This window comes from Gallus gallus, chromosome 7 (assembly GCF_016699485.2).
Source record: "Gallus gallus isolate bGalGal1 chromosome 7, bGalGal1.mat.broiler.GRCg7b, whole genome shotgun sequence".
In the NCBI taxonomy this organism is placed as follows: domain Eukaryota; kingdom Metazoa; phylum Chordata; class Aves; order Galliformes; family Phasianidae; genus Gallus; species Gallus gallus.
The window spans coordinates 28,493,754-28,515,184 of NC_052538.1; the positions used below are offsets into that span (position 1 = coordinate 28,493,754).

A 21,431-nucleotide genomic window follows, 5' to 3' on the forward strand; every position below is an offset into this window, starting at 1 on the left:
AAATGATACTTCAGAAGGCTTGGGTTCAGTCCCCTACACTCGGCTCTAGCTTCTCCGGGAATCAGGAACACAACTAGGATGCAGTCATGGCGTTATTGAGGCGCACAGCCCCTATCAAAAAGACCATGTTGAAAGGACAGTGACGCAGGGACTTGCCTTCATCTATCATGCCTTCATCTATCATTCACTGGAATGGGCTGCCCAGGGAGGTGGTGGAGTCACCGATCCTGGAGGTGTTCAAGGAACGCTTGGATGTTGTGTTGAGGGGCATGGTTTAGTGAGAACTATTGGTGACGGGTGAATGGTTGGACTGGGTGATCCTATGGGTCTTTTCCAACCTGGGTGATTCTATGATTCTATGATTCAACAATGGAAAACAATGTCCTTCATCAGTGGAAAACAATGTCCTTTAGGCCTCCTCAGCATAGATGCAATTGGAGAAGTACCTAAACCTACCTAACGGTGTCTGCATAACGAGTGGAGCTTGTGCTGTTGCTGTTAGAACTCCACCTCATGTTTTAACTCTTCCTATAAGAAAGGACACGTATATACTAAAATATACAGTGAAACTTTAGTGGCTACATTCCGTGGTGACCCAGTCTGATACCGTCAGGAGTCCAGGCTCAAAGGCAAAAAAAGTTTTGTGGTTATACAATGGAAAAACAACCCAACCTGTTTAGTTCAGCTTCATGGGGTCAGGATTAATAAAATCGAGAAGTCAAGACGGTATTGTTCAAAGCAGCCACACTAAAAGGCAGAGCGTGGCTAACCTTCACAGATCAAAACAGAGCAGGGAAGGGGAAAACGAAGACTAAAACCGAACCTGCTAGAGGTTTGTAAGCATTAAACCTAGAGATCTGAGGAAAGTGGGGTTTTTCTTTTTACACTGTGTCCCTCTCGGGACTTTTTAAAACCTAATTGGTATTTAGAAGATTGATTATCTGAACCTCATCGGGGACAAGGACTCTGAATAATCAGGTGGATTTGCATCACAATTAGGTATTGGAAAGCAGAGCTTTGTGGAGCATTTTATTGAGGTTTGAGTAATCAAAGATGAGTCCTAATGACAATAGAGGTACTATTTTGTATTTTCATGCCTTTCCTTTTGATTTTCTAGCCACGTGTCAGGTGCATGAATTGTGAATACCGAGGGCTGAAGCTTTCACTGCAAGGAGGAAAACGTTTTCAGTTCTTTTGAAGGGAGGTCTGTTTCCAGAGCAGGTTTCAGCCCTCCCTTGCCTTCTACGCAGTTAGCACTTAAGCCTCTAGTTGACAGCGTCTCCTACTTCTTATTAATCCTTTAAGATGTTTCTTTGAAAGGGAATTTTATGGCAATATCGTGGCTCAGGAATCTTGTTTCTAAGCTGGCGTTTCCTTTCACTAGCTGTGTTACAACCGGTGTGGGCCGCTGCCTCTAGGTCAGCACTTCTTCTCGTCCCTCTTTCCCGTGTGTTTGCTTCAATCTCTCCCTGCATGACAAATTAGAGCCTCACAGCCCTCCGTGAGCAGAAAGCAGATGCAAAAGCAGACAGCGCGCATTGCTCACGCCGGTATCTTGGGCTGCACAACGGTTTTCTGCAACTCTAATTAAGACATGGACTGTGGTTAGACCAGGGTGCAGACCGAGCCGGTCTGGCATATTTTTTGCTTTTATTATTACTGTTTTGATCACACTGTCACGCAGCGCTCAGCACGGCCGGCCTCGCCTATGCTTTGCTGCCCTCCAACGGGTGGAAGAGGCGATCCCTGGCGGCCGCGCTCCGAGCGGTCACATGAGGCGCCGCGGAGCCCCCGCCCTCCTTCTCCCGCACCCCCTTGCCGCGAATGGCACGGCCCGGATGCGCTTGTACGCAAGGAGGGTGCGGGCGAACCATTGAGCGGGGGTGGGGGAACCCGGCAGCCGCCGGCTGGGAACAGCCCTTCGGCCGGGCGCTGCGCTGCGGTGCGGCGGGGGGAGCGGACGTGACAGGCGGAGGGCGATGGTGGTCCCCCGGGGACAGGAGCATCGGGCCCCGCAGGAGGTACCGCGGCCGCGTCTCTCCCCGCTTCTCCCGGGCGGAGAGGCCCGATTCCCCCGGCCCCGCTCTTTGGGGCCGCGCCCGGGGCTCCGTGCGGCGCTGCGGGCTCGGGGCCCTCCGCTGTGGGGCCGGGGGGGGGCCGGGCCCGGCGGCGTCAGCCAGGAGGCTGTGCGGGGCTCCCGTAGGTCAGCCGTGCGCCGTGACATTGCTCGGCCTTTCGTGGGCTCTGCGCTGTCGGTGCTGGAGAGGCGGGGGAAGGTTTTGGGAGAGCTGGTGGGGAAGGGGGGAGGGAGGGTGGGGGGTGTCTGCAGCGTGTGGTGCCCGAAGGAGGGCCCGCTGCCCTGTGCCCGGGCTTCCCGGCCTGCCTCTGAGCCCTGAGTGCTCCCTGCGTCTGCTGGGTCACGGTTCTGTGGGTCCTCATCCCTCAGCATAGAAAAATAAATTAAATAAAAGCACTTTGAGGAGAGTGCTGCCTTGGTAAGGGACACCCAAGGTATCCCTATCCCAAAAAACTAGTTGAATTTTTTTTTTTTGAAGCCATACTTGGAGTTTGTTTGAAATTGGCTTGCCTGAATGGTGGAAAGACACAACAAATTATCTGCTTGATTTTGTATTTAAAAAAAAAAAAAAAAAGAAGTATAATAATTAGAGGTGTTAATGTGGGATACGCTGTCACGTGAAGACTGAAATTGAAGGAAATGTATGTAACTGGGAATAAATGAACTGAGTTACGGCCATTGGGGCAGGCTGCAGACCGGGGCTTTGGAAAGGAAAGGCAGATTGTAGTATTTCAATGGGAGGGGAAAAAAAACGTGGCATTTAATCCAGTATTTCTTTAATATTTTTCACTGAAACGACCGAGTTAATGGCAGCCCATGGTTTCTCTGACGTGTGCTGTGTTAAGATGGGTTAAGTCTGGAAAACATTCATAGCAAGAATGAAGGCCAAATGCTGAATGAGTGTTGTGTTGCTCGTTTGTCAGGTTGAAACAAGGGAAGATGAGGAACAAAACATCAAGCTGACAGAAATTTTGGAGCTGTTGGTGGCTGCTGGGTATTTCCGAGCAAGAATCAAAGGGTTATCTCCCTTTGACAAGGTGAGACTAATGCTTTATTTTATAAAAACCTTTTCTAAGTATATGTGGATTACATTTTTATTTCGTTAGTTTAGCAATTCTGGGTGACTCTTCTTAAAAAAATAAAGGAAGTTTGCAACATGGGCTTTCCTATTTAAATGTGTCCTAGGCAGGAAGTATGTGATAGTGACAATGAGCAAAGTTCAAGCTGAAGAGAGACTTCTGAGTTGTTTTAGTGCTGACACTGTGAGAAGTTCCTGCTCTGAAGTTTGAGGAGAGGTTTTTAAATGGACGCTTCTGTTTTCTGCTGTTCCTTTGGTCATAGCACAGCTATATTTTCCAACACAGCTTCAGTTTCTGAAAACTGCATGGCATTACTGATCTTAAGTGTTACAGAGGCTGTGCACGCAGACACCAAGTAGTTCCAAGGAGAAAGCCTTGGGTGTAACATTGCTTTTCTGTGTAGAAGTGTATGCATCAGGTTTATACATGCCTGAATACAATTGCAATTGACAGTGCCCAACTTTTACAAAGCAAGCGTTGCTATTGAAAACAAGCTGGCTGCTAAGATAGAAAGAAGACTGGTTACATGTTTCAGATGGGTTTGTCAGAGGGCTAATCAGTTTTAGAAGACCTTGTAACATCCTAATTTGGGGTATAACGTTAAGTTTTTCTATGTTTTAAACTGTTCGTTATGCTCGTCATATTTGCATACATTTAGGTTATATTGGATACATTTGTGTGAGTGTTTAATGTTTTAGTTCAGTGTTTAGTGTTTAATGAAAAGTTGATTAAGTGGCTGAGGAGTTCAAATGTGCCTAAGTAGCTCTAGGAATAGGGTCTGAAAATGATCTCTACAGAGTTAGGGATGTACATGACTATTTTTATGCTGCACGCAGCGCTTGGTGTTGCCAATGTCAGCATTTAGGAACGTAGGATATATTTGTTTTTATCTCTTCAGGTTACTGTGGAACTAACCATGCTGTTGCTCCTTTGGTAGGTTGTAGGCGGCATGACGTGGTGCATCACTACGTGCAACTTTGATATCGACATTGATTTATTGTTTCAGGAGAACTCTACTATTGGTCAGAAAATGTAAGTTGTTGAAATGGCAGCAGTGTTTGGGTTTTTTTTTTTTGTCATGGGAAAGAAGAAAGGATAGGAAGAATTATCTGATATTTGCCTGTTTGTTACAAGGATTTTCAGTCAAAGTTTCCTCGTTTTCAAGATCACTGACTTTCAAAACATTCTGTGGGTGTCTGGGATACTCAGGCTGTAGTTCTATGAACTGTAAAACCAGAAAGAAGCTTATTCTAAAGAAGGCAGTGTTACCCCCTCTGGGCTGCCGGGCTCTTACATCCCTACTAAGCAGCAAAAGCGTTTATGTGCCTGAACAACAAACTGGATTGGGAACTGATTCAGCTTAAAAACCTACCAAAAAAAAAGGAAAATAGTTTTAACATGAATCAGTTACTGGCTTCAGGTCTCTGTGCAGCTGTACAGATGCTTGTGCTGGCACAAGGGGATGATGCAGAGGCCAAAACAAAGGGCAGAAGGAGACCACGCTGCTGGAAACTGTGGAATGCAACAGTAGACCATCCTTGAGTTCCCCGTGTCTGCAGTTGTGCTGTGTAAATAACCTCTGATTCCTCTGTCGGATTCTGGATTGGAGCTGTAGGCGTCAGCAGACAGAATCTAAAGCGTGACATTGTTGCCAAAACAGTTACCTATCTTTATTGTGACCTAATAAGACCATTTTGGTTTGATGTAATTTCTCATGCAAGGAATTTACAGGAATTAGCTGGCTTAGGGGTATTAGGGAAGGCTGTGAAAATCATTTATGCTGAGAAAAAAGAGAATCAGTTCTAAAATGCATTATTTCTTTGTGTTTCTGTGATAAGAGCCATAGTTAAAGTTTGCAGAAAGTAATAGTAGCCTGTCAAGTTACAGTTACATGAAGAGACTTTCTTGCTCCATGTAGTTGGAAAGAGCATCTGTCTGTACTGTTTTCTCAAAAAACCATTTAGCATTGGCAAGACTTTAATGCATTTGGAAATAAAGATTTGTTGTTACTCCATTAAATTTAGGAGTACTCAATCATCATAGCTACATAAAGCATTGGTAAAAACACCCAATTAAATTTAGACTAGCAATGAAGGTGGTAGTGGTGGGTTTTCTTGTTCTGGGCTTTTTTGTTGTTGTTAGCTGCCAAGAAAATGTTTCTTATCCTTAAGAACAGGAAATAATTAAGTTGTTCTTAAAATGTTATTTTCTCTATCCAACTGACTGCATGTAAAACTGGCAAAACAAAAACCAGGCTTAATTCCCACAACAGCAGAAATGATTTATTTGGATTTTGTGAAGGCACTATTCCAAAACTTCGGTCTGTCTCATCCCTCTTGTTCCCCTTCATTTCTGTCAGAGTATCAGTTGTCCATCTGATCTGAGCCATACAGGGTATCACTGAACTCAGTATTGGACCACTTAATTATTTTCCTTCATGGGAAAATCTAATTTCTCCACGTCCATTCTTGATGCTGACACCTGCTTTAAAATGCAGTGTAGAGTACAGGCAGCAAAAAATGCCTTGCTCTAAAATGAGGGATCTGTTGGAAGCAGAATGGTGTTCTTGTAGGTGGATGCTTTCTTAGAGTAACCCTTTCATTTCACCAGATTGGAGCGAGATAGTTGCTGGTAAATTCAGTTTTATCCACTTCAGACCACAACCATATGAACTGTACTGTGCTTAGCTGTTAGGTGTAGTACATATTTGTACTCCTAAACTTTCAGTAACGACACTGGGATAATTTGGCAGTTTTATTATGCACATTAAGTCCTTAGAAGGGATGTTTTAGTCTTTGAATGCATATCTCTTATTTAGTATTACTAAAAGATAGCGTACACACATAGAAATAAACACTGTATCTACAGACACCTTTGCATTTTGTATCTTAGGTGAGCATTTCATCTGAAACGAGGGGCGATTTAATCGTTGCTGGTAATATATAGTGCGATGTAAAAGTTATTCTGTAACTGAAAGTTACAGCTGTATGCAATGGAAGCCACTAGAGGGAACTTTCTAACTGCTAATTTTGCTTGCAAAAATAATTGGAAGTTTTCAAGACAAAGCTGGGCTATGTGTGCATTTGTGTTTATCTGTTTTTGTTTGGTTACCTTTTCTTTTTTTTTTTTTTTTTTCCTTATAGTGCCTTAACTGAAAAAATTGTGTCAGTATTACCAAAAATGAAGTGTCCTCATCGTTTGGAACCGCATCAGATCCAGGGTCTGGATTTCATTCATATATTTCCCGTTGTACAGGTAATGATTGTGCTATGTATCAATATTTTGCTGAAAAAGGCCATGAAATCTGCATGCAGATTTTAACAAGGATCCGTACCGTAGTACTGTTTGTCTCTTTATTTAACTTTAGAATGAATGATGACAGAAAAGAAGTTCCAGGGAATGCTTTTGAAGAGCTGAATGGTGTTATATATGATTCATGTTTAAGAAAAACACAAATACTGCATTCTTTGAAGTGGAGTCGTGTTCTGTTTCTTGTGGTATTTGTCTGCTTAAAAGAACTGAGAGACTGTATGAGAGGAAAAATAAATTCCTCTGATGTGACCCTATTGCTATGTGTTTGCTGAGCAGCATTGACCACGTGCATGCTCATAGTTCTCCATTTTATTAAGATTCAGGCTGACACGTGATAAATTCCACTTACATGTGGTATCTTAAGAATGCTTGGTATGTTATTATCATTCTTCAGATTTTAACTTCATCTGCACACAAAAACGTACTCCTCAAAACAGGGAAAGTGAAGACAGTCCAGCAGGCTTTATCTCCTTTCCTCCTTCCTGTGAAAGAGTGTAGCAAGAGTTTCATATAAATTCCTGTTTATAAGAAGTGAGGAGGACTTCCTGGTTTTCTTTTTCATATCTTCTAGTGAGAGGCTCTTGAGGGAAACCACTCTTAACTCTCTTTCCCACAGTGTATGCTACTGGTACACAGCTTTCAAGGTGTACTCCTGCTGCTTACAGTGGAAAGCTTGTATTCTGTCACTGTGAGTTTTTGCTTCTAAACTTGTGTTCTCCTACTGAAGAAAACCTACTCCAGATTAATTTCTTCCCCTGATCAGTTTGAAATGATAACAATTGGCTACATACATCGTGTAAATGACGTCTCTCACAGGAGGAATAATTCCTGTCCTATAGTGAAAATGTAGATTATTACTCCTGCTCTAAAAAATGTAGCACCAGGTATTCTTTTCTCTTAACCTCCTTTGTCCAAAATTTGATTTAGGATGTTACTTCTGGACAGGAAAACCATTATTTCTAAGCGGAAAGGAAGTCAGCTTCTAGATTTCTCTGAAAGCAGTGATTCTCACTCTTAATTGCTAGGCAGTGGGGGGTATAGCTAACTCATGCTTGGTCAATATAGTCTTTCTTGGTGAGCATAAATTGTTGGTATGTAGGAGATAATTTTCTGGAAATGTGGCTTTCTGTCAGTTTCTGGAAGCGTGCAAGATATTCATAGGCCTAACACACCATGGCATGTAGGAATTGTGTATTTGATAATGACGCTTCACTCAATACGTAGTTGAATTCAACATTTCACTTACTATCTATAAATCACAAGGCAGTCCCCAGGTGATACAGAAGCTCTTTCCTCCGCTTGGAGTTGTGTCCCAAAAGCTTTTGCACTGTGCAGGCCAGGCCACTGAACTCAATGGCAGGAATTTAGCTGAATCCTTCTGAGTAGGAAGAATTAAATTGTGCTGGCTCACTGCCACAGGCTGTAAGAGAGTTCTTCTTTTAAAAAAATGGGGAAAAAAGTCAGAACCACGTGAGCAGATATGGTGCAGTTCTTCTGAGTGAATTCTGCTTGTGTCTACAGAGAAAAGTATGTACATAATCGTGTGTTGAGGTGTGCTTTGCAATTTATAACTTATATTTTGAGCTCTCTTGTTGTCAGCATCCTCCCTTCGCTTTCCAGGGATTCATGTTTATAGCAAAGAAAACTGATTTTTGGCTCAAACTTGAATCCCGAGCTGGATCTGATATCTGATGTGACCTGCTGCACAGGCTGTCAACAGCTCACAAGATTTATCTTCTCTGACATTATTTAAAGTGTACTTGAATCTCCTCTGGCTTTTTGTGTGGTCTTCTCAGTGTCTGAAGAAATGTTTTTGTCTTGCACAGGCATCTGGTTCTTTAAAACTTCATAGGCTCAAAGTTGTATCGTTTCATGGTGGAGCTGTAGTTTGTGAAAAAGATCAATGATCTGTAACAGGAGAATGAGATGTAACCTCATGAGATGAGGTCACATCCTAAGTGGTGTGCTCAGTCAGTGCTATGGACCAATGAGAAAAGACAGATTCTGTGCTGGATCTTAGCACTGAGAGCCCAGAATCTGCTCAGCTTGTGATTGTGTCCAATTCCAGCCCATTTGCCCCCACTCTGACTGCTCACCTGGGCTGTGAACAGTTCAAACTTGCTTTGTAGAAGAATGTCCACACACTATGTAGAAGCTACCTGGACTATCTGTTTGTTTTAAAGTGTGCTCCTGAGGGCATCGTTGGAGTAAATAGAGGTATACCTGCTTGCATGCAGAGTGTAGTCATGTTTTTGTGTCTATGCTGTAAGCACAGTATTTTCTGGAGCCAAAGGCCTGTGCTCTAAGTACTGAAGCAGAGACAACCCTCATGGCTCATATACCATAGTAGTGTTTTGAGTACAGAATGGGATGTAATTTCTGCTGGCCGATAGAGCTGATGTCATGGTCTGGTGAGTTTGAGCAACACTGACTTTTCCGTGGCGTAAACAGAAAAGCCAGAAAACTAAAGTTCCACTGTTTTCTGTACTACTGTGTTTTCGCTCTGTATTACAGAAGTACAATGTTTATGTTTAAAAAGAAGTAACTATTGAAAGTATAATTACTTAGTATTCTGGTCACATGTGCATTGTAAAAGTATGTTACTAGCTGAGGTAGTCGCTTCCTCCTGCTAGGATGTAAAGTTTCTCCAACACATATTATTAGAAGGGGTAGGGAGGGCTGTAGGTCTTTTGGGGGAAGTCAATTGATTTTTTTTTTTCTTCCTTAAAAATGCAAGCTAAATGAATAATGCTAAAAGTGATACACACTTACTTGCATTTCAGAGATGCTCATCGTTTTACTTTTTGGAATACATTTAGTCGAGATGCTAATATTTGGATCACACAGATCTATATTGGTAGAATTCCAATGAACTTTACTTGTAGTTCTGAAGATTTCATGGTGTTTATAAATCAATTTGACAGCTGAGAATTCCTAGTAGTTGTCGTTTCAATTCATTCAGTGTTTTCCATACTCGTAAGAAATTAATTAAAATATAAAAGCAGTTCAGAATATGGGAAGTTGCACTGCAAGCTAAGTACTGGGGGAATCACAAAGGAGCATAACCAATTCTGCAATACTGTTTAAAATTACATACCTAAAAGTGTTTTTTTGGTATCATGTCCTGTTCCAAGAAGTGTGGAAGGGAAGCCAGTTCAGTCTTCAGCCTGTTGAATCCCACTGTAGTGTGAACAGAGTGGGTCAGAAGTGGTTTGTATTGTTCAATTTAAGACATTCAGCAGAATGAAGATTGTTCAGGTGTTTATATGTAAAAATACAACTGTGAGGGTAGCAGTGTGATTTATTGTAATTTCGTATTAGTTGTGTGATTCAACCTTTCATTTATCTTTTTAATACATAGAGGAATAGCCAACATGATGCTTATACAATAGCTAAAGCATGGTCATTTTATTAGGAGTAGCTCCTTCAGTTACCATCGTTACAAATAGATTTTCTTGTTTGTGTGTTTCTTTATTGTATTGAAAACAGTTATTCAGCGGTTCAGTGTTGGCTGTTGTTGTCTTCCTTTTTCCACTGATGCAGATTTCTTTTTCAGTGGCTGGTGAAACGTGCAATAGAAACAAGGGAAGAAATGGGGGACTATATCCGTTCTTACTCTATATCACAGTTTCAAAAAACTCATAGACTTCCAGAGGTAAGACAGAAACTAGTTTGCTTTTTCTCTTATACTATGTAGAATGCCTGGGTACAATATCAGCTTCACAGCTCTGTGAAGTGTTTGTTTGGGCTTGTATTTTTTTTCAGGGTTCTTTTAATGCTTAGAAATGAAAATAACAGTAATGGAAATGTCTGTCTTCTGCTCTAAGTTCATTCCAACTTTCTTTCTTTGTAATGTAGTAATGATAGGAGATCCCCTACAAGGACTGGGATTGTACTGTGTCAGATACTGTATAAGCAGAGAACAGAAAGACTGCCAATCTGGATATACTTTTAAAGATGTGCCTACCTAGCTGATGGGAGGAATAAATATTTTTCTGCTATAGGAAATCAATAGCATTTCACCAAACAATTGACCAACTCAGTTAGAAAGTATTTGACAAATTTTGTTTGCTAAACTTATTACAGTGGTTGAGATTAAGTCTTCATTCCTGGTATTTTTAATCACCTCTGATGTCTTGCAGGATGATGAATTTATGCAAAGAAAAGAGAAGGCTATCAAAACAGTTACTGATATCTTTGTAAGTAAATAATTATTATTTTCTAATGGTCAAGAAGCAAGCAATTTTAGTAATGAATGATAGTGTTTGGTTTAATTCTGCTTGATGCAGCTGCTCCTGGATTTTCTCCTGAGAAGGTCCTATGTTGGATATCATTCTCAGAAAGGGTTACAGAAGGCAACGCTTGATGTTGGAAACCTTCTAGGTATACATTATTACATGTAGCTAAACCATGCCAATTGCCAACACAGTGCATGGTGTTCCATGCTATCAAACAAATCACAAGGTTGCCTACAGGTCGTTCAGCCTTCACTGGGCAGTTTGTCTGAAGCTATCAGCAACTGGACTTAATTTATTTTGAAATTTATCAAAATGGCAGTGACCTCTTTAGTTTAAATGTCTGCATTTCAGACCTTGTCATTTTTACTGTTTGAGTTAGCAATGAGAATATACACCGTGTTTCAGGGAAGTTATCTTCAAGTAGCAAATGTTGATTTGGAAAGATGATATCCATTGTGTTCTTCCTCCTTCAATGCAGATCCTCCAACTCTGTTTATATATTCGAAAGCTTTTTAACACATGCTGCCAGGACGTATCATTGCCTCATATCTGAATTCAGATGCCTGGCTAGTAGGTCAAGTTTCTGTCCTTGCTTGCTCTCTTATTTTTGCCAGGTTGCTTGCAAAAGTGTTTTGAGAAGCAATGAGAAATGTAGGTATGCTTTGAATAGGACACTTCCGAGAGTCTTCAAGAAGTGGTGAAAATGCTGTTCTTCTGGGAAAATCACTGCTATTTCAGGCAGCTCTAACCAGGTGTTCTACACTCTCATTTCTGGGTAGAGGTGTCCAGTGCTGGTATGATGGGCAGTGTGATCACTTTTTTAGTGAACTGGACCAGACAAATCATCTTATTCTTTTGTCATATTTTGGAGGTATTTCTTTTGTCAAATGAACTACGTGAGTACTGCTGAACCGATTGTGATGTGGTTGAATTACAGTGTATGCTTTAAAAGGGCATTGATGTAAATGTCTTCAGATGATGACCAACGTAAGATCTCTCACTGTTATGTTTGAATAATTAGTTTTGCTATGAACATTTTAATTGCAGTCATTATTAAGTGTTGTTACCCATTTCGGGATGGTGTTTTTTTGTTGTTCTTGAGATACTTTTGTTTGTCAGTTTGGTAGATTGTTTGGGCTTTTTGGGGGGGTTAGAGGGAGTTATCTCCCATCATAAATGGGTATTATTAATGGGTATTATTATTTTATTTGTACACCAGTATAACATTCTAAACGAAGGGAACAGAAGATTAATTAATGAGATCTATTAAGGTGTCAACACATGAGCGCAGTCCACAGGAACATGCAGGGTGAATTTTAAGGGGAAAAAGCACAGAAGCTTGTCTGTAGGAACTGGAAGAAAGGGTATAATCTCAAGACTCTTCTACAGGTCACCCTTAAATCTCCATACAGTGGAATTGGAAGAGAAATCAACTTTCCTAAAAGAGAATCACCAAGTGTGAAAGATTAGGCTGTTGTCTGAATTCATCATTAGACCTGTGCTCTAAGGACCTGCCCTTCTTTTCTCAAGGGGGCAGTGCGGTGTGATTTATGGTTCCAAGGTTAGAAAAGGGAATATTAAATATCAGTAATGGTTATTGGAATAAGTGCTGCCATTGAAAAGTGAGTGTCTATTAAATGGAAATTCTCTTACAGTGGCTTTGTTCAAGTACTTGATTGGCTAATGCCAAGGCTAATGTTAATGGTACAGTGGCTACGCTTTATATATAATATACTATACTACAATAAAAGCTATGACTGTCATTGCTTTTCTGTGGATGTGTAAATGTGTGTTATGGGAGTTTCTTGATGGTGAAAGGCTTGCTGATGTAACAGGCAAAAATGTAACAAGATTTGAAACAAAGATGACAGAAATTCAGATTGGAAACAAGTGAAAAATTGCAGAGAGTAACTTCCAAATTCAGGAGAAATTTGCCGAGGAATACTTCCTCTTCTCTCTTGTTTAAAATCTCTATTTTGGTATGTCTTTGAAAAAGGTTGAAAGCTGTTTTAGCAAGGTTACGGTTCAAGAACTGTAGAAAATCATTGTTTGCATAAGAGATTATTTCAAGCAAAATATAGTCTCTTATTTTCCTGTGCAACTTCTTGCATTGAATCACGTGTTCCATGTGAGTAGAACTGTTTGAAGTTAAGCATGTTGAAAAAGCATATATGAAAAGCACAAGCTTCAGCGTCATCTTTTCTTTTAGTAATGGGTTTGTTTTAACCATTCTGAGCCTGGCCCTTGAGGGGTTTTCAGTTATTTCAATAACGTTGAAATGTTGTACAACAACAAAGGAAATAGGGCTGTTGCTTTTTGTTGTTGAGTCTTCGGTAATGATGATGAAGTTTTTCTCTGCTGTGATGAAGGTTGGAACTCCCCCTCAGAAAAAAAGAAAAAGAAAAGAGGGATAAGAGTAACTTGAGGTGTGAACCTAATATGTATTTATATGCATATATGCGTGTGTGTATATGCATATACATACATATATATAACACAGTGCTCGTGAATCCTTGTTGAGATATTTTTGTTCCTTAAATGGCACTAGGATCTGCTTTACTTCTTGTGACTGGATAAATCTGTGATGACTGGATAATGGTTATATCTAATTAATTAATATAATGAAAAGTAGAATTAACTAGTAAAAGAGGAAACATTCTGCACCTTGGCATTATCAGCTTAATCACAGGGCTTTCATTACCTTTTCAGTAGATGTTTGTTGTGTTATTTTTTGTTTTTCTTTAAAATGTGATTAAGGAGATGGTTGAAGAAATAATGTTTCTTGTCAAATAACTCTTTCTAGTTTCTTCATAATGTGGAAAAAAAAATGAAGTCTCAGGTGTTTAAGTACATTGAGTTGAAAGCAACCAGTGTTAAAATACCACTGTAAGTGGTAATGCTTTACTTATTTATTTTACTTATTTATTTATCCAGTTAAAAAAAAATTCTTTCTACAAGCTCTGACTTCATTCACTGTCTTGTCTGACAGGAGGTTTACAAACCCCAGAGAAAATACAAACGTCAGAAGGGGGCTGAAGAAATACTAGATGAGGAGTCAAAGGTTCACGCCACGCTTCTGGAATATGGCAGGTGAAAGGCTTGGTTTGGTTGTTAGAATGCTTTATGTTGGGTTGTTAGAATGCTTTATGTTGTGTACATTTAAAAATTGTGGTTTTGTTTTTAATTCTACTTGAGAATCAATTTTTCACATTTACTCCAGTCAGGTTTCAGGCTTATTTTACTTATCTTGTTCCCCTGTGAACTCTATACTATATATGTGGACAGTGTGGCATTGTACCACCAATGGGAACCCATTTTCTGACTTTGCCCCCTTTACTGAGTTATGTTTATGGAATGTACTTATTCTTTGCTCCTTAAAAATGGCTTATGCAATGATAGCAATACTACTGTCGAATGCTTCTATATTAAAACAGCTTTGTACATTTTCTGTGGGTGGTGCTTTATTGCTTTGCCTACACTACTAAACTTTAAAATGCAGAGAGAACTTAATGTTGGTTAATTCTTGAAAACTTGGAGTTTTGCTGTCATAAAATAGAACTACATTTACCCCTTAAGTGTGAGTGTTGAATAAATGGAGAACAAGTGACAGCTACATTTTTAACTTTGAGCCATTAAAGACATAAATACTGTCTTTATTATTAATAAAACAATGTGTTTATTTCATGTTACTGTTATTCTTTTAGGAGGTATGGATTTAGCAGACAAGCAGGAAAAACAGAACAGGTGAGAAACTTTTGAATTTTTAAAACATACTGAAATATTTGGAAGAACTGCATTGCTCTTTTGTTGGAGCATTGGTTGCTGTAAGATCTTAAAGATACACAACCTCATCTTTTGGGTTACACAACTGACTTGTGGGATTGGTAGTTCTCAGAAGGGTATGGAATAATGGATCTGTGCCTGAGATGTGTCTAGCCAGCCAGGGACACTGGCTTGAAGAGCTAGAATACTTGTGAAGTGTGAAAAGGCTGTCATGAAAATGAAATGGTGCGCAAGGCTGTTCCAGTAGCTGAAATGTTTCCATAACTGGAACATTGTAAATCTGGGTTTTTTTGTTGTTGTTATTTTCTTTTTTCCCCTTGCTGTCTGTATTAATTCTTTAGATTACTGGAACTAGATATAATATTTTCTTAATTTCTCTTCAAAAGACTGAAGATAAGAAAATTGTGCTACCCTCAGGGCTTGCAGCAGCAGGAAAAGCTGAGCCTTGTGATGAAGATGACCTTCGGGCAGCTGAAGAGGTGTGTCATCTGTCTAAATAGGCCTGGATGCAACTAACTTATGGGGAGGGAAGCAGTTATCACTGCTCTCCTCTATCATTGACATTCTCTTATGGAAGGACGATTTCTGTGCTTGCCTTCCAGAAGGGAATATGGAACTTGAAATCAGTGCCCCAAAATTAAATGTTTATTGGTATTCAATAGCAAAAAAATTAAACGTCTGTTTTGGATTCTGAGCATTTTCAAGAGGTCAAGTTTTGGGTTGATATGGGGAGCTGCAGGCTAACTTACAATATGTACTCTTATAAAGAGTTTTCCTGTATTTGGTAGTTTCAGCCACCTCTGAATTAACTTTTGCAGATTTACTATCCCATTAAAATACACATTACATTATATTAGTTGTATATGTATGCCACTGTCAATAGTCAGAAATAAGTTAGATTGTAGAAGATTTGTGTAATACCTGTTATTTTATTCTAGCTTCGCATTAAAACTCTGATGACTGGAATGGCTGCAATGGCAACAGAAGAGGTAAACAACGTCTAAAATTGATGCAGCCTTGTTTAAGTTGTGGTTGGTTATGTTTTAGCAGTCACAGTTCCTATTCATCATTAGTGTTTCCTACTTTGGCAGGCTCCATAGTACATTAAGATACAGGGGTAAGGATATTCATGCAGATTTTTGTACAGTTTTCTCCAGTCTTGAATTGTTTTCATTCTTGGAAAATAGAGCAAAACAACATTATCATTTTGGCATTTATTTTCTTGTTGTCATTCACTCTTTAAGGTAATTATTCCTAAAATCAAGTTACTTGTGAGTGTGAAGTCTTGGAATGATTATACCTTTAAATGTTCATGAAGAGAGTGCATGAAAAGATGGTTGTATTAGGAAGACAGTAATTCTTACAAGGCTGATAACTTAATCCTGGTAAAATACTGTAAACAAGTGCCTCTTTCAAGTGTTATTTACAAGGAGAATTTAAGGGGAAAGACACCACAGTGCAGTTACCTGAGATACAGTGTGATCTTACCTTACTCATCTTATGAAGATAGCCAGCTGAATAATCATTTTAAGGGGGAGAGTGGAGGAAAATTTTATGCATTTCATTGTGTTTTTCAAAGTGCTGATAAATATTAGAAACAATACCATTAGTATAAGACATTTGGGGTAAAAAAAAACAACTGGCTTTGTGTTTTCAGTTAAAATTCATAGTTGGCTACAGTATATGTATAAGTAATGGAACTTCTAGACTACAGTAATGATGAAATTTCTTTGGGTGAGAGGAATGGGAAGAAATTCATGTTTTAAGAGTTGCTTCAGTTTATTGTGATATCTCAGAAGAAAAGGCAGTGTTTAGTCTGCTCTCAGTGTTGATTGAAATGTTTAGAGCATGGAGAAATTGCCCTGCAAAAAGCACAGGCAGCTCCAAAACTCCCAATGTTTTGTCACTTTGATACAATTGCAGGGCAAGTTGACAGCAAGCACAGTAGGACAGATAGTTGGACTCCAGTCGGATGAGATCAAGCAAATAGTGTCAGAATATGCTGAAAAGGTAAGTGTGTTTCCTGATTATGATTTACCAAATTGTGATTGACAGCTTGTTAATTAAAGCTTCCAAATCAGTTGCTGTGATTGCCTTAAAACAATACTGCTGTGGATGACAGTACTGTCAGGATTAAGGGAAGTATTTCAATTGGACTTAAACACACATAACCTTTTGGCAGAGCATGTATTTTTAATTACATTCATGAGCATCTTGGGTGTTAAGCAGCTTCTTAAACTTCTTTAGGGATAAAAGGACTGTGCCCATAAAAAATCAGAGGTGTAAACTCAATAGTTTTTAAAATGTTTAGTGTCAAGTACAGAAATACAGACACAGGGATCTTACTTGCACTTGTTTTCAATTATCACTTGTTCTGGGTTTGTCATTCTCAATCTAGTATTATAAGAAAAGACAAATTTTTGTTGCTTTAAAAGTCAGGGTATATATTAGCTCCATTCATTGTGTTCAGCTGTAATTGTTTTCTTTACAGTAATGTGAGAAGAAAATCTAGCTCTTCAAGCAATTAATACATATAATACATCACTGCCAGTTATGAGTTATAGGTTGGTCTTATTTGTCCAATAGTCTTCTCATATTTCTTCTTTTTTGTTGACACTTATGAGGTATGGAGCTTTCCCATTTGGGAGATAAACCCTATAACTCAACAGAGTCTATAGCAAATTCTTGGCCTTTCTTTATTACAAAAGATTGGAAGAACATAAGTCCAAGGGTCATATTTCAATGTTACATTTCTTCTGCTCTGAGAGAAGGCAGCAAGACCTTGACTATTACAGTAGAACAATGATTAATACTCTGGGAAGTAAGAACTGATTCAAGTCAAGCCAAAAACATATCGCTTTTCAAATCTACTGGATTTGAAAGGGGAAAAAACAAAAAAGGGTGTGTGCATGCATACACCAGGAAAAGAGAACTATGGATGTTACCAAACAGCTTATTAAAGCAACAACAGCACTCATGTACTGTACTAATAATTTTAACCCCTTGCAACTATTCATAGTCTGAAGAACAGAAGAAGTGCTTATTTGTCTGTCAAAGTTTTAATAGAATCCACAGGTGCATTTCCTGTGAAGAAAGCTGGCAAGCAGAAATCTAGATCTGATTTTGCCATTCACTAAGGCTGTTCTTACAAGATTGTATTTTTGCTGAAGATCAATGGATGCAGCTTTCTGCTCACCCTGTTAACTCACTTTGTAGATTCAAAGGAAAGATAGCTTTTTATTAGCCCATCCATTGCAGCTTTTTAAAGGATAGTTATTCAAAGCAGCTTCGAATTTTACTGTGTTAGAGAGGGTAAATAATCCCTCAGATGGTTTACAGATATTCCCATTCACAGTGGAAGCTTTGAGACCTTCAGTGCGAGTTCATAGAGAGGAATGCAAAACATACCTGGTCTACATTCTTTGTGGATTTGACAGTAATCTCAGTTGTTTTCCTGTCTTACTTCTGATTATGTTTATAAAACTTTGGAAAAACAGTTGATTTAGACTGAATCCTTCTGGAGGGACATAGAAAGTACAGTGAGAGAAGGCTGTTCCCCTTCCGTGTTTCCATTGCAACAATTTTTACATTACAAATAAAGCCATGAGGGAAGTTATTTCTAGTAGAGAAAACCTAAATATTTTATTAATGCTATAGATTTCTACTTCTCTTTCCCCTTGTATTTGGGGCATAATCATTAAAATGAATACATGCATGGTAGAAACGAGGAGAAATGGAGTATGGCTGCACTTCATACACTTCCTCTGAAGACTTTAATGGATTTAACTTGAACTATTTGTTGCCAAGGCTGTTTTGTATGGGTTTGTAATAATTTTTTTGCTCGACCAGTCTCAGACTGGTTTAGCTAACATTTCTTTCTCTCACATTTCCAGTTTTCTTGGTTCTCATATAATGTGTGTACTGCCCATTCCAGTACCTGACCACTCTTTCAGAGGAGAATTTTTTTCTAATATCCAACCTGAACCTTTCCTGGCATTACTTGAGGCCATTCCCTCTTGTCCTATTGCTAGTTAGGGAGGAGAAGAGGCTGACCTCCACCTTGCAACAACCTCCTTTCAGGGTGTTGTAGAGTTTGAATTGTTAGGATAGATGTCAGAATTAGATGTCAGAATTACTTCACAAAAGTAAAACAAAATAAATAAAAGCTTAGAGAGGTAAATGTAATTACCTCACTGAGTATGTCATTGTCATTCAGCTTGCTGTATCTATGCTAGTGTTTCAATATCTACAGACAACTGTTGGATGTTTTTGAGAGTTCTGGATTTACGTATTCAGGTATGGGTGATCTCCAATTCAACAAGCTGAGGAAATACTGAAGCAGTGCTGCTGCTTAAGGGGATTTTCAGCATATCTGTGGTGCTGTTGTTCTTGTTTGAAAACCCTAGCAGGTTTAACTGTGATGCTGATGCAGTATAGTACAATAAATCAATTATTGCAGTATTCTTAACCATTCCCACAGCACCTCGCTAACTTACTTTAACTAATCCTTTGGGATGTAATTTACTATTTGACTGCTTTCTTACCTTGGCTTTAGTTAAATTGGTAAGTCATTGTTTCTGTTGGACTGTGGGACACAGTTCTTGGTGAGGAATATCCCAAGTGTGCTCCAGTTTGGCGTCTCCTTAGCTACTGTAGAAGCAAAACACATTGACATGACATTCAACAGGCTGTTACTGTTCTTTATTTTAGCAGTCTGAGCTTTCCGCTGAGGAGCGACCAGAAAGGCTTGGAGCTGCTCAACAACACAGAAGGAAGGTGGCATCTCTGAATAAGCAGATTTTGCAGAAAACCAAACTCCTGGAAGAGGTAAGAATTGTGTGGGGAACAAAGAAGAAAAAATTGATAAATGTGGTGGATGGCAAGAGAGACTGGTAAGTGAGCTTAGTAGTTGTGGGTGAGTCTTGCAGCTGTTTTGGGCTGTATCCTTATAATCTGGAAAGCAGGAAGGATCCCCAGTGTCTGAGATGTTCAGAATCATTTTTTCTGGGGCAGACAGTTCTGGCATTCTGCAGAATTGTAGCATAGTGTAGCTGCTGAATTAGTAACACAGAATATTCCTGTTACTTGGTGCATGCTGAGTGGATTACCTTTTAATTTCTGGTGCAAGTCATTTCCTTTATCCGTTTTCCTGGTGTATGCAAAAATGTATTTGCTTCCTTTCCACATGGTGCTGCGACGGCTGCAGTTTGCAGTGGAGAGAAAATGAGCTTGTAAGCCACAGACAGAATAGCAGAGTCCTTATTTACAAACCCACTTTTAGTTGCCAGATGAACTTTGTATCTGCAGGAATACTTAAATATTTTCTTAGTCCTGTAGTGCTCTTTGCCATTTTAACAGTTGAGGACCATTCAATTCTGTGTTGGTTATTTTCAGTCCATATCGGTTTGTTTTTTGTACGGAAGGAAGTACTGGCAGCTGTAAGCCAAATAGAATTCTTTCATCACTTTACTAAAGTAAAAATTTCCTAGCAGACCTTCTTTTGCCATTTGCCAAAGGCAGCTTTTGTAGGGTAAGATAGAAGAAGCTGAAATCAGTGATAGTCAAGACTTTCTCTTAAAGTGTGATTGTGAAATTCTTGCTTCAGTACTGGAGTAATTTCTGGCAAGAGTTCTCCTATCAAATAGTTCTTTTTTGTGCCAGTTTTCATGAAATGTGGACTTCGGGCTTAAATTAGGATTTTTTTTCAACTAGCTCAAATTTGGCCTATTGGTGAGAAATATGAAAATTGTAATAAAAAAAAAATATTCTTCTAAGTTTCCCTGTGGATAGGAATGAGTGAGGTGTTGGATCACAACTCTACATTGTGAATGGCAAACTAAAACATCAGGAAAAGAAGTGAATCAGAAAGCCAAACCTGTATTTTCTTATTTGCAGCTCTTCTGCTTTTCTGCTTCTTTTCTAACCCTTGTCCTATTTCTATTGTTTCTGCTTGCGACGTTACGTTAAACTATAAGTATTTTAGAGAAAGATATTGATATAAAATTAGCCACTAAGCTATCTGACAAAGTGAAATAGTCTGTGGCCTTTTGGTAACTGCCTACTTAGTGGATTTTCCATAGTTTCCCAAAATCAAATCAAATAACCACTTGCTGTATTGGTATGGACAATTCTATCGTACAGTCTCATCATGTTTTTATGTCGGTCTTGAATCACCCTAGCTTATTTGGAGAAGTAAAAAATGGGACTCTCTTTTTTGCCTGGAATGGAACTTGTCTATCATAGCCAGGCTAAATAACTTCAGCACTTCAGCAAAGATTCAGTCCAATAAGTTACTTTTCTGCTGGAATCCCTTTTGTAAAAGCTGCTGTTTATTCGAGGACCTAATACATCAAGAAGGACGGGTGGAAAGTATTTGCTGGTAGTAAATGTTCAGAGTACTTAGAATAAAATGGACTCAGACAAGAAAATACCTTGATTGTGATGGTTTGCCTGTTTAACAGATATCCATTTTCAACATCTCAAATATTGCTATTCGCATGAATTTAGAATCATACTCTGTTCTTTCTCTTTACAATAGCTGCAAGCTAAATTTGTTGATCTACAGGCAAAATGTACCGAAGCAAAAAAGACATTAACTGAGGTAATCTTTTTTTGTTTTTTTTTCTGTGCACTTACTGTAGCAGAATTGTTTCTGAGAATTCTTTTAAGAAGTTTTATGTGGAGGGATGTATTAAATGGGGAAGCTGATTGGTAACTTTTATGTTAAGAAAGTTTTGAGTTTGTGAATTTCTACTTTTCTGATCCCAAAGAAACAGATTGATTTTTATTTAGTTGTTACATTGCCTAAAAAGGGAGACCTTTTTGTGATACTGTTATGAGGATTACTGTTAATTACATTTCTTAGGTCAAGAGTTACAGTGAAAAGCTGGACAAAGAACTGGCAGCCTTAGAAACAATAGAATCCCAAGCAGATTCTAGGTA

General features: G+C 39.1%; 1 protein-coding gene across 4 annotated transcripts in view; it reads left to right on the forward strand.

Annotated features, from left to right (window-relative positions):
- Nucleotides 1-1,512: 1,512 nt before the first annotated feature.
- The window catches only part of CCDC93 (coiled-coil domain containing 93), a 32,832-nt gene continuing 12,913 nt past the window's right edge, over nucleotides 1,513-21,431 (forward strand). The window contains exons 1-14 of one of the 4 annotated variants that reach the window (XM_015289827.4): nucleotides 1,513-1,846; nucleotides 3,001-3,114; nucleotides 4,094-4,188; nucleotides 6,300-6,411; nucleotides 10,025-10,123; nucleotides 10,611-10,667; nucleotides 13,696-13,796; nucleotides 14,411-14,450; nucleotides 14,876-14,968; nucleotides 15,428-15,478; nucleotides 16,413-16,499; nucleotides 19,200-19,316; nucleotides 21,028-21,090; nucleotides 21,355-21,428. In XM_015289827.4, the coding sequence (XP_015145313.2) occupies nucleotides 1,709-1,846; nucleotides 3,001-3,114; nucleotides 4,094-4,188; nucleotides 6,300-6,411; nucleotides 10,025-10,123; nucleotides 10,611-10,667; nucleotides 13,696-13,796; nucleotides 14,411-14,450; nucleotides 14,876-14,968; nucleotides 15,428-15,478; nucleotides 16,413-16,499; nucleotides 19,200-19,316; nucleotides 21,028-21,090; nucleotides 21,355-21,428 (1,241 nt within the window). In that variant the 5' untranslated portion in view covers nucleotides 1,513-1,708. Of the gene's footprint in view, nucleotides 1,847-1,895; nucleotides 2,204-3,000; nucleotides 3,115-4,093; nucleotides 4,189-6,299; nucleotides 6,412-10,024; nucleotides 10,124-10,610; nucleotides 10,668-13,695; nucleotides 13,797-14,410; nucleotides 14,451-14,875; nucleotides 14,969-15,427; nucleotides 15,479-16,412; nucleotides 16,500-19,199; nucleotides 19,317-21,027; nucleotides 21,091-21,354; nucleotides 21,429-21,431 lie in introns of those variants that run through there. The other 3 variants (XR_005861253.1, XM_046943631.1, NM_001031262.2) reach the window with 3 other exon arrangements.